At 28.1% G+C, this 15,135-nt stretch overlaps 1 protein-coding gene across 1 annotated transcript; it reads right to left on the bottom strand.

Annotated features, from left to right (window-relative positions):
- Positions 1-8,995: 8,995 nt before the first annotated feature.
- LOC114740517 (serine carboxypeptidase-like 40) lies at positions 8,996-13,914 on the bottom strand. Its single transcript, XM_028928678.1, has 7 exons — positions 13,509-13,914; positions 12,158-12,265; positions 11,468-11,742; positions 10,423-10,683; positions 10,116-10,324; positions 9,640-9,745; positions 8,996-9,151 (listed from the first exon to the last, which is right to left on the bottom strand). The coding sequence occupies exons 1-7, from the start codon at positions 13,912-13,914 to the stop codon at positions 8,996-8,998; spliced, it is 1,521 nt and encodes a 506-aa protein (XP_028784511.1).
- Between the last annotated feature and the right edge of the window lie 1,221 nt (positions 13,915-15,135).

Genomic DNA, 15,135 nt, shown 5'->3' on the forward strand with positions numbered 1-15,135 from the left:
ATTCATAAAAATATAATTAGGACTTTAAAACTAAATACTGCTCTGATTTTTAATATATGACCTAATTATTAAGTTAATTTTAGTTTTAAATATAAGACTTATTTTTCATATTTATTAATTTTTTTTAAATTAACTCTCTAAATATTTTCTCAACCATAATTAAGTAGAAGAGAGAAAAAAGATATTACGAAAAATGTTTATGGTGTTTTAGAAAAAAAACATGTCATATTTCTTTTAATTAACTAACTAATATGTCATATTTCGTATAATTAACTAACTTATCTAACTTTCTTAATCTAATCAAATTAGTTAAATAAGTCTTATATTAAGAACCGGAAAAGTAATATGTAGTAATTAAAGTTATCACATGTTTTGTCAACCAGACATTATTTATCTATTAAAAAGTTTATCAAGCCAAATTTCTTTTTGATACATCATCAACCCAAATTAATTATGAAATGATGTCATAAGTTATCCAGATGTACCATACTCGTCAATCAGGGAAAAAAATCTCTTAACTTACATCGATAGTCAACATTAAAATAGTTGGCAAAAAAAAAAGGCAACATTAGAATAACATTAAAATATGATGCAGATATTTAGTTTTAAAAAAAATAAAGATAAAATGAATGTCATTTAACTTGCTAGCTATATCCACTCAAAAAAAGAAAAAAAAAAACCTTGTCAACTATCATCTCATAAATATACATATACATATATATAAGGTTTGATAGCCCATAGTACCGAAAAATATATATGATGGTATAGATAAATCAAAAAATATTCCAATAAACATAATTTAAGATAATAATTTAAGGAGGTTAATATGGGTTTACAATAAATAATTAATTTAACTAATTTTTTAATATTTTTAAATTAGTTATCTAATTCTTATATTAAAAATAAAAAATAATACTTAATCAGCAAAGTCATATGAAGGATAACTTGGTATTTTCATGTGTGTCGGGGGTAATTATTTTATTTGAATTGTAGAGCGAAAATGTTGTCTAACCCAATATCAATCTAAAGGCAACGCCATAGTTAAGGGCAATGTTGTAATGACATTGACACTTCAAAAGTGACATTTAGGGCCTGTTTGGGTATCTCAAAACCGTGGTTTCAGAAGTACTTTTCCGCAAAACGAGATAATCTCCTCCACATATTTACTTCGTAATCCGTAAAAGTACTTCTGAAACCATGGTTTGGTTTCTATCCAAACACACCCTTAGTCCAATAAATAGGGGGACCTATGATTTTGCAACTATTTATTAATCCTATATTTATATATTAGAGAGGAGTTCTTAAATTTATTTTATAACATGTCGCTTTATTTATATTAGGGTGATCTAACAAAATCATATTATCTTTGATCCTAATTATAAGAGTTAGTTAACTAATTTAAAGAGATTAAAAAAAAGTTAAATTAGTTATTTATAATAAATATATGTTATTTTTTTTAAAATATCTTTACTAATTAAGTGTATTAGTTATAACTACTAAGGAGAACTATCTTGGAAAAAGAATTTATAAATATCAGAGATAAAATAGATTAAAATCTTATATTTAGAATTAAAATAAAAATTAAATAAAATCTTATATTAAGGATCGAAAATAATAATTGAGTTGTCATCATATTTTATTTTGTGATAATTAAAAAAAAAAAAAGTAAATTATACTCTCTCTCAGACCCCCATGTGAAAGCAGATGAGAGTGCGGGGTCCACTTGATGGTGACTTTTATTTATATTCATCACCGAAGCTTCTTTCACTTATACGAAAACCCTGTATGAGGCACGTGGCCGGGCTCGATTCATAAATGACTATTTTTATGTCAAAACTATGACGTTGCTCTGGTGGGAGGCAAAAAAAATTAATATAATTTTTCTCATTTTAATTTTAATTTTTCAAATTTTAAATTATAAATTTTGATCTATTTTAAAGAAAAAATAATTCAAGTTTTTATTAGATTAAAAAGATTAAAATTTTAAGTGAAAAGAAAATTTGAGAAACAAAAACTTATAATTTAAAACTTGAACGATCAAAATTAACATAAAGATAAACTTAAAAAAAATTAAAGATTATATTTTAAAAAAAAATATTACCTTGTGATTGTGCAGTAAGACGATCTTCGTGTGTTTGTAGTACTTTGTGGATATTATCATATTTAATCTACATATATAAAGGGAAGCCATCGTTGAAGTACATCAAGTTTCATTCAATTTTGAGACTAATATTGGTGTGTTTTTTCCTTTTTATTAAATCTTTTCATTTTACCCTATTAGTATAATTAGCTTCTGTGTGTGGACTAACAATACTAACAGATCAAAGCTATACAAGGGTGCTAACAAAAAAAATTAAAAGATTTAATAAAAAAAGAAAATCACATAAATACCAAATTAAAAATTTTAAAAAAATACAGGTAACTCAAGAATGATTTTCCTTAAAATATTTATAAGTTGCGCCAAAAAAGGGTAAAAATGCAGATTTACTTTAATTTTATCTTTTGGATGCATCCAACATCTTATTTTTTTTGAAAATGCAATTTTATCTAAAAATCAATGGCAAAATTTTAAAAAAAAAGTATGGGTAAAATTGCACGCTAAGCGTGCGTTTGGAATGCTATTGGGAGAGGTAAAGGTGCATAGAAAAGTGTGAAACCTTAGTAATTGACTTATTTAATGGTGATGCATTGTTTGGATTCGAGTAAGAAGAAATGTGTTTTGGAAAAAAAAGTCATGGAGAAGCAAAAAGGCCAAAATTTATAGCTTTTGAGACTGACGGAGAGGGAGAGAGATAATGACTAATGAGGTGAAAGAAAAGAATTTTGAAGTGAGTCCTACTTTAATAAAAAATAATAATAAAAGAATTAAGATGCATATGGTATCTTAAAATATTTTTTCAGATACCTCCAATACTCTAAAATATTTTTAAAGTGTATTTAGTATCCTAAAATATTTTTTACTGCAAATTTACAAGTAAAAATTTTGAGTGTTGGATGCACCAAAAAATAATTCAGGATATTAGATGTACCCAAAAAAATAGTTTAGGACGTTGGATGCACCAAAATATAATTTAGGGTTTTAGACGCATATAAAAAAAATTTCAGCACCCTAAAATATTTTTTAGTGCAATTTTATACTTAGTAATTTTGTGTGTTGGATGCAAAGAAAGTATCACTAACAAAAAAAATTAAATAATAAAATTTACAGAAAATTGGGAAAAGATTTTCATGGTTTTTTTTAGTTATTTTACATGTAAACTTATTTTTCTATTATTCATCTAAACAAGTTTCAGTTTGGCAAACGAACTAACTTTTACAAAAAAATCAATCCAAACATACACTAACTAATTTTTATCTTGACTGACTTTTGCAAAAGTCAAATGAATTAAAAGTCAATTTTACCACTATTAATCTAAACACATCTTACAAAGATTAGGATATTGGGTGCATTTGAAAAATAAGCTCAGGGATAAATTTACAAAAGGTTAAGGTGCAAATTTGTCTTAAAATTTTGTACCCAAAAGTGTTATTTACTCGAAAGCTTTTTAGATGTAAATTTACCCAAAAGTTTAAAATTGTAATAATATTACCCCCTATTATTAAAATAACTAATGTTAACCATTAAAATAATAACGTTAACTATTAACATTTTTAACAGTACGAAACAATATTGTTGTGATTATAAACTTTTGAAATAAATTTGCACCTTAAAAAATTTCTAATGTTCAGAAAGTAAAAACTTTTCAAGAAAATTTGCACCTTAATCCATTTGCCTAACTTATATATACATGCAAGCATGTATACGTACGTACATATATATAAAATACGGAATTAGCACAAACACAAGTGAAAAAGCTTTTAATAATACAGTTTCTTATAAGTATTATTTAAAAATATTATTTACCACAAAAAGTGCTAATGAAAAAAAGGACTCATTAAGATTAAAGTTTGCTTTTTATGAGAAAAAGAGGTTATATAAAAGGGAATAAAAAGAGGCCATTTTTCAGCAAATGTTCCCTTTTATCGGTTTTATGCATCTACTTGCCCAAGCCTAGGACCCAAAAGGACAGCCCCATATGTGAACCACCGTATGCCCAAAATCTCTCTTAAAAGACAATATACCAGAAAACTAGAACCACACAAATTTACATGAACATCCTACTTACAATCAGGTAGAACTGGCCTTCATTCCCTTTCTAAAAAGAAATCTACGCACACATAAAATAATCCCATGATTTATGTCTTGTCCAAGCACTTTATAGTAATTTTTTTTTAAAAGATTCCAGCAAAAATAAGTACAAACATGCTTAATCCAATATTTTAAAATCCGAACCGGATATTGAGTCGAAAAGGATAACGGGTTATAGTTTAACCGACCTGTTAAACCGGTAATATAATAATAAATAAAAATAATATTATATATCTATATGATAATATATATATGAAATTAAATATTAAATTCTTAAAAAAATTAAGAAAAACTTAAATATCTCAAGTTTACCTCACAACTCACATAATCATTGAAAATAATATACTAAATATATATAACTTTATATTAATCATTTTACATAAAAATAAAATATCAAAATATGCAAATAAATAATACAAATAAAATGACAAATGAGAAATAAAAAAACTTGAAACAAAAAGGTGATCGATGGGTAAATGCGATGTGATGGTGGCTGATATTAAATGATGTTTACTTTTACAGCACTCAAAACAACTTCTCACTTCCACCAATTTTACTTTCAGATTTCAACCTTTCACTTTCAGGCTGTCACAGCAGCTTTCATTTTTCTCATTCATGGCCGTCCCAGCTTGCAATGCTGGTGGAATTAAGTGTTTTTAAGGTTGCATTTCTTTTCTCTCCTGTGCTATCTTCTTCCTTCTTCCCCTTTGATCTTTTTTTCTTTCCCTTTTCTTCTTTTTTGATCTGGGGTGATCTCAACTCCGATTTAGTTTTTTTTTCCCTTCCCAACCTCACATAAATGCATAACAAACTCAAGCTGAGTGGTTTTTGCAAAACCGTCCGGGTTTCCAGTCCAATCACCGGCTCAAAACAGGAAGGTGTTCCGGTCACCAGCTGAACCAGTCCAACTGTTCGATTCAATCCGCCTTTTAAATCATTCAAGTTTCATGCTAAATATATGAGTTATGAGGATTCAATACTGTTCTTAAATCATCACACATAACCACATCATAATCAAAAGACATATATTCATAGTTTTCACATCAAGAAATTTCTCATCCAAGAAGCAATAGCTCATTCTGGCCTATATTTTATATAATAAGCCACAGCTTTTCATAAGAATATACAATATTAAAGTTTCATATGTTCAACATTCAATATGTGAAAAGAAATTACATAAATTATCTCATTACCATTTTATATCAACAGTTTCTACTTTCTCTCATGAAGAGAAACTCATAAATTAGTAAATTACTCCTTATAAAAACTCTTAATGTCCAAAAGAGCTCAGAAAAGCTTAAATACAATAAAGGAAACATTTCCAACCCATCTACTCTATAAATTTTACCTTTTTTTTTTTGCCAGCCACTCTATAAATTTTAGTACTTAATTAAGCATGTTTAGAAAATCTCAGCCATATAAACAAAGTCTTTTTTTCCCCCCCGTCATCAAATCAAGCCTTATTAATTACGCATGAGAAGTCACAATATTAAATGGTAGACAATTGGATCTTTCTTACAAGAAAAGCTATTCAGCATGTGACGCACAAAGCACCAACCTTGATAATCTCACCCATCTCGATGCATGCCCTTTATTTGTTTTCTGGTCTTCTGTCACCATCTCATAGTAAAATCAGGCTTTCCAAAGATCCAATAACAATAATCAGCTCCGAAGATTGTTCCTAGATTGTTTTTTGTTGGGTTGGCAGTGAGCTAGTCGTCAAATTTTGATTGGTCCCAAGAAAGAAAGAAATTATGAAATGTAAATCATTACAGGTTTTGATTAATTAATAATAACTAAAAAGGAGATTGGTCCCATTTATTGAATTCATATTATGATGCGTGCTCTCACCTCATTCTTGATTGTTTTCACTTTCATTTTCTCACACCTACTTGATTAATTTACAACCCACACCCACATCGTTTGAAAAAAAATCCTAGTTAAAAAGATCTCTAATAGTTAGTTAAAAGGATCTCAAATCGTTCAAATTGCTAAAAATCTCACTATTATAAAACTTATTACTCAAAAGTATACTCCTCTTATCCTATTTCTAGGATAGAGAAAGAAGACTTTTTTTATCTTATTCATAAGGCATTTAGAGAAATATTTTATATGGATATACAATTTTACCCTTCATTTATTATTGTGTTGATTTTGTTTATATCAGGTATAATGTATATTAAATAGGGATAAAATTAAAAAATTATTAAATTTAAATAAGAGTTAATGAAGTTTAAAGTCTTTCTTGATCTGTGTGAAACATACTAGAAGTGACTTATAAATAAGGATTCCGCTTCAATTTATCTTCAACTGGTGCCGCTTTTCTTTAGGTATATATATAAGATATCTTCACCTACATGAAAATGTTTTTTATTTTCTATATAATCAAAAATAGGTTGCATATAGTTAAAAAATAATTACACTTGTCAACTAAGTTCTTAAACAAATTTTAAGTGTATCTGGACAATAAATTTTGCAATAGGATCAATCAATTTTCCCCGTAAAATCACTGATACTGATACTTTTTTCCCAAAGAAATATCATATCAAATCTTCACAAGAGTCATAAACAAAAGCAGTTCGAATAATTTCTTGTGTCTTTCCCCACTCCAATATCCTTTCACAATCTTCTTGTCTTGTGCAAGAAAAGTCGGGTGATGCAACACGTGGCGATTTCCTGAACAGCGTCGAGGGAGTCTTTGTGAATTCACCTGCTTTCAATTCCATTCTATATATAATATCTCAATTTAATTTATTTTTCATATTTATTTATTTTTTTAAAATAATTTTTTATAATGATTATACATATTAAATATTTTATCAGAATAATAATTTTAGTTAATACACATAATTAGTAAGGATATTTCAGAAGAGACAATACTTATTTATTACAAATAATTAACTTGATAAAAATTTTTAATCTACTCAAATTAATCAACTAGCTCTCATATATTAAAGATAAGAGGTAATTATCTAAAATGAATTGAATTATTTATTGGTTACAAATAATAATTTTCTAATTCTATTTATAAGTTGTTTCACCAAAATTGAAAAAACCACCTTAAAATTTCACAACTTTTTAAATTTACTCTTTTATATATATATATATATATACTTTTAAAAAATGCTAATCTACATCATCATAATAATAATAAATAAAAGATAAAATAGCATTTTTGGGTCACTAGTTAGAAATATGACTTTACAAATTTAGACAGAAGAGAATTCAAATCTCAACGCAAGTCTCGATATTTTTCTACGGATATATTGATATTTATTGATTATTGATTGGTTTAGTCCAACGTGATTAACCTGAAATAACTGTATTTTATGTGACTTGTCATCAGTTTTTTTGTTTTTTTAAAGAAAACTATCGTATTGGTTTGAAGGAGGAAGTTAAAAGGAAAAGGCATTTTGAAACAAATGTGAGACACATCCGATTTCTCTCCGGGTTTTTTTTTTTGAACATCCGATTTCTCTCCGGTTTTTTTTTTTTGAACATCCGATTTCTCTCCGTTTTTTTTTTTGAAATATCTCTTTAGTCTGTTTAAATTATTATTTCGATTAAATAAAAAGCCAAGAAGTGTTAACTATAATAGTAAGTAATAAGTAATTAGAAATAGGGCAGATTCATTTTCAAAACTTTTAATAATGACAAAAACAAAGTGGGTTATAAACCAGTGGACTTTTAACTTCAATTTTCTATTAACCGTCCATATTACAAACCCGACCTTTTGTTCAAAAAAAGGTTTAACCAGGTTTGCTTAACAGACTTATCCATTTTGAGATCTAAGTTAGCATGTAATGCAACAAGTATTAGAGAATACTACCTGCAACCCTTAATATGAAAAAGTTAGACAATTAATTTTTTAAATATTAAAAAAATTTAGTTAAGTTAGTTATTTATAACAAATAAGTGATGTTTTCCATAAAACACTATGTTAATCATGTGCATTAAAATGAAAACATTTTAATGTGTAATCATAATGGAGACTACTTTAAAAAAAAATGAATAAATATAGGAGACAAAGTTAATTAGTGTTTTATATTTAAGAACAAATTAAATTTTTAACTAGATCTTATATTTAAAACCAAAATAGTCGAATTTTACAAAATAATTCACTAAGTTAATGGCATGCATCCTCTATAACAACAGATTTAATAATGATTATTTAATAAATAATTTTTAATTTTTTTTCTCTTTCTTATTTGATTAAGGGTTTTTCATTTCGAAACCTAAAGTGCAGAGAGTTTTCATTTCTCCCCACAAGTGGATTTTAAGGGGGTGTTTGGCAAAACCAAAACCACGATTTCAGAAGCACTTTTTCGTAAAACGAGATAACCTTCTCCACATATTTACTTCATAATCCGTAAAAATACTTCTGAAACCATGGTTTGGTTTTTGTCCAAACACCCTTAGTGTTATTTCTTCTTTTCTTTTTCAACCTTTCATATAGAAGCCAGTAAGCCACTTATAATATACTCAGTTCTTGGGCAAGAAGGAGTAAACTGACTGCCTCTGTGGACTTCTATTTCGCTTCATTTTGACAGGAGTTCCATTTATATTGGGCTTGTTGGGCTCTAATCCACTAGAGAACACATGCCATTGATTAATTATCACATCGGTACTAATTAATTAATAGAGAAAATCACACACTTATTACATTATATGATTAAAAACAAACCTAATAATTAACCAAAAGAATTAATTTTTTAAAAAACTACCAAGTTCTATTATTGAAGAAGAAATAAGTAACAAAGGGAATTAACAATACTAATAATATAAAATAGGTAGGTAAGTAACTAATTAATATCTGGTAGTATCAGGAAGAGGAGTGCCATCTAAGAAGTGTCTGAACAATGAAAGGGATCTTGCTGCCTGGTAGCTTGGCACTTGATGCCCTGCGTTCCTCACTGTTGCAAATGTTAAATCTCCCTTGTACACTTGGGTGTACCCTCCAACCTACAATTTTGTATTTTCAATTTCCAAAAAATAGTTTATTAATTTAATTATGCAATAATATAATATGTGTGTGTATATGCCGCTTTGGTTCTTAATATAAGTCATTTGCAACATGTTGTTCTCATATATCAAAGAATGCATTAAATTGACAAAATTTTCCAATTTTACTCTTATTTGAGTTCTTACCCTCTCTTTACATTTTCAAATCATTCACATATCTTTTCCTTCTTTCTGTTTTTTTAATGAGAATTAACTAAAGGTAAAATTAGAAAAAAAAATTGACTTACATTTAAAAAACACAAGTCAAGTTTTCAAAAAAAATATTTTATTAAAAGTATCCTTAATCAAGTTAAAAAAATAAAAAATATATATAAGTTCTTTTGTCAGCCTGACTTTTACCATTTATAAATTGTATTTTTAAAATGAGTAATAAATAATTTATTAAATTTCAGAAAGGAGTTATAAATGAGTTGCTGGGAATTACGTACCTGTCCATTGAAGTACCAAGGATGCCATGGAGTGTTGACTTTCATATTCATAGAGTTGAGAGAGTATTGTGTTGAAGTCACTGGCACTCTTCCATCTGTGTCTCCACTGTTTTTAACATTCACATTTTTAATTAAACTCTAAAATCCTTAAGTGTGAACAAATTAAAGATGAAGAATATAATATACTACATTCGATATATACTTCTTATAAAAGCTAGTTATACATTGAGTTTGCAGGTCCTAAACATAAAACCTCAATCAATTTTGTCTCTTGAATTTATAATATTTTTTTAAAATATCCCTATTGATTATAAGGAGTTACTACCAAGAGATAGTTCCAATACACATGGTTAAATAGGGTAATTTAGGAAAATCAACACATATTTGTTATAATTAATCAACTTAACTAATTTTTTTAATATCTTTAAATTAGTTATCTAACTCATGTATTAGGATTGGAAGCAGTATTAAAGTACCTGAAAATCCAAACCCTAATTCCATGGTCCATGAGTTGACGTAGGATTGGAAGAGTGGAAGAAGGGCTATCATGCCAACCTGAAATCACATCACTGCAAGGTGCCCACTCGTACTTCACCTTTGTCACATTTGCATGAAGTGCCTCTTGAACTTCTTCTTTATTCATATACGCTATCACATAATATTCATTACATGCGTCCAAAACAATCTGCCAAATGAAAAAACGTAGTTTTCAGGTTTTGATTGAATCATATGAATGAATGGGTGAATATATATATATATATATATATATATATCTTGTCTTACAGAAGTGGGGTTGGGAGTGGCTGTGAGATTAGGGTTGTTGCAGATAGGGGCATAGATGTTGTAGATATCAATATAGTAAGAATCTCTGTCTACTTCCTCCAAAGCTTCATTGCACTGTTTAGGTTGATTTTGGGCATTTGCAGAGAAATCACAGAACTTGTCAATTGTTGAAACTGTTGAATCCGACATTATCGCATGACTTCCTAGGAAATCGTACATTCCTTTATCATCTGTCTCATCATTTATCGCTGCGTTCCCTATCTGCAATAATACGTATATCGTCATATTATCTTCAACTTCAAATCTTCAATACCCTATTTTCCTTTTGCTCAGTAAGTATGATATAAAATCTCTACAAGAGAAGTCACATTATATTATTCATCGTTTATGAGTAGTATGCGCACACAATTCATGTCAGACTTTGTACAATACCCAAGAAAACGTGTGTGTAGTTTAAGGCTCAAAGTTTCTGTAGCATTTTCTTAATTTATCAGAATGAAAACTAAAATCATTCCTTAATTACATCAAGAGCGTTCAGATTAACTTTTTAAAAATCATTTTACTGTATACAAGCTAAGCATGTGAGACGAATTTTGTCTTGACTTGTATGAAAACACTTTCTTTTAAGTGATTGTAGGGTCTTGCTAAACTCCCAAGTTTCAATATCCGATTTCAGCACATAAGAGCTTCATTGTAAAAAATTTAAAAAAAAAAAAAGCTCAATTTCCAGGTTATCAGATTTCAACTCCATTACATAAAGCACCAAAGATTTGTTCCTATTTAGAGTCTTCAGTTTTCATTTCTCGTTTCTTAACGTGTAATTCATAGTTTTAAATATGGATAAATTTTTTTTTTAAATTTTCAAAACAAACTTAACGACTTAACCACATCTCCATGATTCTGATAAAGTGCGTGGTTACAGGTGCTTTATAACAAAGGGAATCATCGCTTTCACTCTTGTCAAAATCCAGTTCACTGGACTGAGATGTTACAAACTAGAACATAAGTAACAATTAATTATTAGAAGACATATATAGACACATACCATGATTCCTTTAAGGTTGATGATGGTGTTGTTGGCTTTGATGTTATGTTGGAGAATCGTTTGAGCAAGTTGAGGAACATAGTGGCCAGCATAGCTTTCTCCAGTGATGTAGAAATCTCTGTTCTTATATTCAGGAAACCTCTCCAACCAATTCAACAAGAAGATATAATTATCTGAAGCTGTTCTTTGGTCGCCATTGTTTTCATAATCTGATGTTTTGTTTGAATATGAAAATCCCACTCCAGCTGGTGACTCCAAGAACAATACATTTGCAGCTTCATAAAAATTATATTCAAAACCACAAACCAAGTTAATTAATTACATAACTAAAATAAATTAAATTCTTAGGGCTCATTTGGAACTGCAATTAGATAATTTAAAAGCAGCTTTTCAATTATGATTTGAATACAAAGTAAGTGTGTGAGGGAAGATTTTGTCAAAATTTATGAAAACTACACCTATGTTTTTCCTCTAATTTATAAGCACTTATTACAACCAGCTCCAAACAGGCCCTGCCAAACTGAATTTTGATAAATGGGCTTTTTGAGAAAATTGACGAAAGCCACACCTATACTCATTCTTTTTTTCTCTAATTTATAAAATGAAATGAGATCTCATAATTAATTGTTTGGTTTTAAAATATGAAGACATCTTTGGAAATAAAAATAAATTAGAGAGGTAGGCAGGTACCATGGTTCCATGAATATCTGTTTTTGAAAAGGGTTTTGCCATCACTGTTGACTCTGAAGGGTCCAAGTTCTTGCATGGCTCCATAAGCAAGAGATGAACATCCAGGCCCTGATTTAAAAAAGAAAAAAAAAGTTAACTTTTCTCATTTAACATGAACGATAAAACTTATATCAGCATGCATATATAGGATATATATATATATAGAGAAGAGATATCACAATTTTCTAAGTCTTTGTTATTGTTTTGCTATCTATATATTTATCATAATTAAACTTAGAACAACTCTGATCCACATGTAATAGTAATAATAATAATGCTGATTAATAAAAAAATAATAGCAATGTTTAATTATGGCTTATATTCTGTTATACATTTGCAACTATAATAACAACATGCACGCCAAGAAATCCTCCATGAGTGAATTATGGGATCGCAAATCATGAAAATATAATTATTTATTTGAATTTATTTAGAGTTAATCAATTTAAGCATATCCAAATGAAAACTGTTATTTTTATATTAAAGATAATAAGTTACAGAAAAAGAGGTTATTCAGCAGGATATCCTTACCAAAAATATTAAAAACTATATATTTTTCAGGCTGGCAATATGCAAGTACCAATCCACGACAAATGGAGAAAAATAATTGCAAAATTAATACATTCTTTTTTTAGAAAATTTTTAATTACATGATGAGAAACAATATATTATTTTCCATATATATGCTATAAGATTAATCACAATTATTGATGTTTAGTGACACAGCTAACATATATAATTATCCAATATAAGATGATGCCAACAATATAATGTATATACAGTTTTGATGTGGCCAGGTTCAGAAACACTTTTTATGGCATTCTCAATTAAATGCTACTCATTCCAAATTTAAATGTTGGGTAACCCTTCGTTTGTAACTTGTAATTTGTAACTTGGAAAGCATAAGTGGAATTTTTGAAATCATAAATAAAATAATAGCTTACTATTATAATTATTGAAAAGAATTTTAATTTTTAAATTTAATTCCCAGTCTTTCTAAAATGTTCATACAAAAAAATTAACAAATATTTCATTTACAAGATTTGATAACAAGAAGCAATGAACATGAGAGCAAATTGTTATAATAAACCCTAAAAAGCCCTAACATGTTTTAAACAGTCTTCATATATACAAACGGCATTAAAAAGATGCATTACTTTCTGTTTCCATCTAACTGGCCATAATCACAAAACAGGAAAACATTGTACAGATCAAAAAGAACATAAATCAAACAATGAAAAAGAAATACAATGAAATAAATATTATCAAAATTAGGGTTTAATTTTATGACATTTCTAATAATATATATTACCTCCATTAAGCCAGAGAACGAGAGGCAAATTCTGCTTATTTCTAAAAGCTTCTGTGAAATAATAATAAAAGGCTCGTCCTGCTTCTTCATTCACAGTCACATACCCTCCATACTGAGAAAACCTAGCAGGAGGTTGACCTGGAAGTTTCTGGATTCTATCTTTCTCCTTGAACCCTTTTTGATCTTTATTAACATGAACTTCAAAATCAATATCTTCTGCTTCAAAAAGGCTCTTATCAATTCCTGAAATATTATTATCATTTTGGCCTCTCAAATACTTTAGCTTCTGAAACCTGTCTTGGGTTTTTGCTTGCTGGTTTCCATGGAAACCAGAGGCCACAGAAACTGAAAGAACAAGAAGAAGAAGAAGACGACGACGATGGTGATGGCTTTGTTTGAAGAACATGATATGATTGTTTTGTTTCTGAGAGAAAGAAAGAAAGTGTGAGAGAAGTGGATGAGAATAAAGATGTATATATAGAAGAGATAATAATTATATTTGTTAGAGGTTTAATGGTGTTTTAAACCTACCATACTACTGAGACGTACGTTAAGATCTGTTTCATTTTTTTAATTTAATATGTGAAGTAAATTGAATTTTATGAAGTCAGCATATTATGTTGATTAATAAGATATCATAAGTAGGAGAAAAAACCTGAATTTGTTACGCACCACATTGAAGTTTTCAAATCAATGAACAATCTTTAAAACCCTATGCAATTTTGATATTCTTACATTATGTATGCATGTATGTATTAAGTATTGAAAATTAAAAATAAAAGCATATGGAACCTGGGAAAATATATGCAGAAATTTTGAATAAAGAATGAAAAGAATAAAATAATACTATTTGAAACTGTATTTTTAATTCATAACTTATACATATAAAGTATATTGTTTCTAAGCAGATGAGAATTAGCTGTAGCCTATATATGTTAAAAGAGAATAATTGTTAAAGATCTGATAGTGTTTGAAAGCAAAGCATATGGGACCGTACGTTAAGATTTATTTCATTTTTAATTTAATAAAGATAATTAATATCTTTAACTATTTGCCATTTGGTGAACTACAATATCAATTGCACGACATTGAAGATTTCAAATCAATGAAAAATTGGGGAGAAATATACCTTAACTTTTTTCACAAAAATTATAATCTTAATTATTACCCCACTTTTAATTTCACCCTTACTATAATTTAATTTCGACATTTTTTTGCCGGACATTTCCACGGATTTCACTCAAGATGAATAATACTCTTTTGGTCCTTAATATAATACCTATTTAACTAATTTGATTATATTAAAGAAGTTAGGTAAGTTAGTTTATTATAAGAAATATGACATGTTTTTCCTAAAACTCCATAATTATCTTCCTTAATATCCCATCTCCCTCTTCTACTTGATTATGGTTAAGAGAATATTTATAAGGGTAATTTAGGAAAAATTGATAAATATGAGAAATAGATCTTATATTTAGGATCAAAATCAACTCAATAATTAGGTTCTATATTAAGAATCGGAGGAGTAATAAGTTTGCTATGTATTTTATATTTAATTATTTATATATCAAGGATGAACTCCTGTTGCAGGTTATTGAATATGATTGAGACAATGAAAAATGCCAAC

This window comes from Neltuma alba, unplaced genomic scaffold (assembly GCF_004799145.2).
Source record: "Neltuma alba isolate B1F8T4 unplaced genomic scaffold, ASM479914v2 tig00003167_pilon, whole genome shotgun sequence".
Lineage (NCBI taxonomy): Eukaryota > Viridiplantae > Streptophyta > Magnoliopsida > Fabales > Fabaceae > Neltuma > Neltuma alba.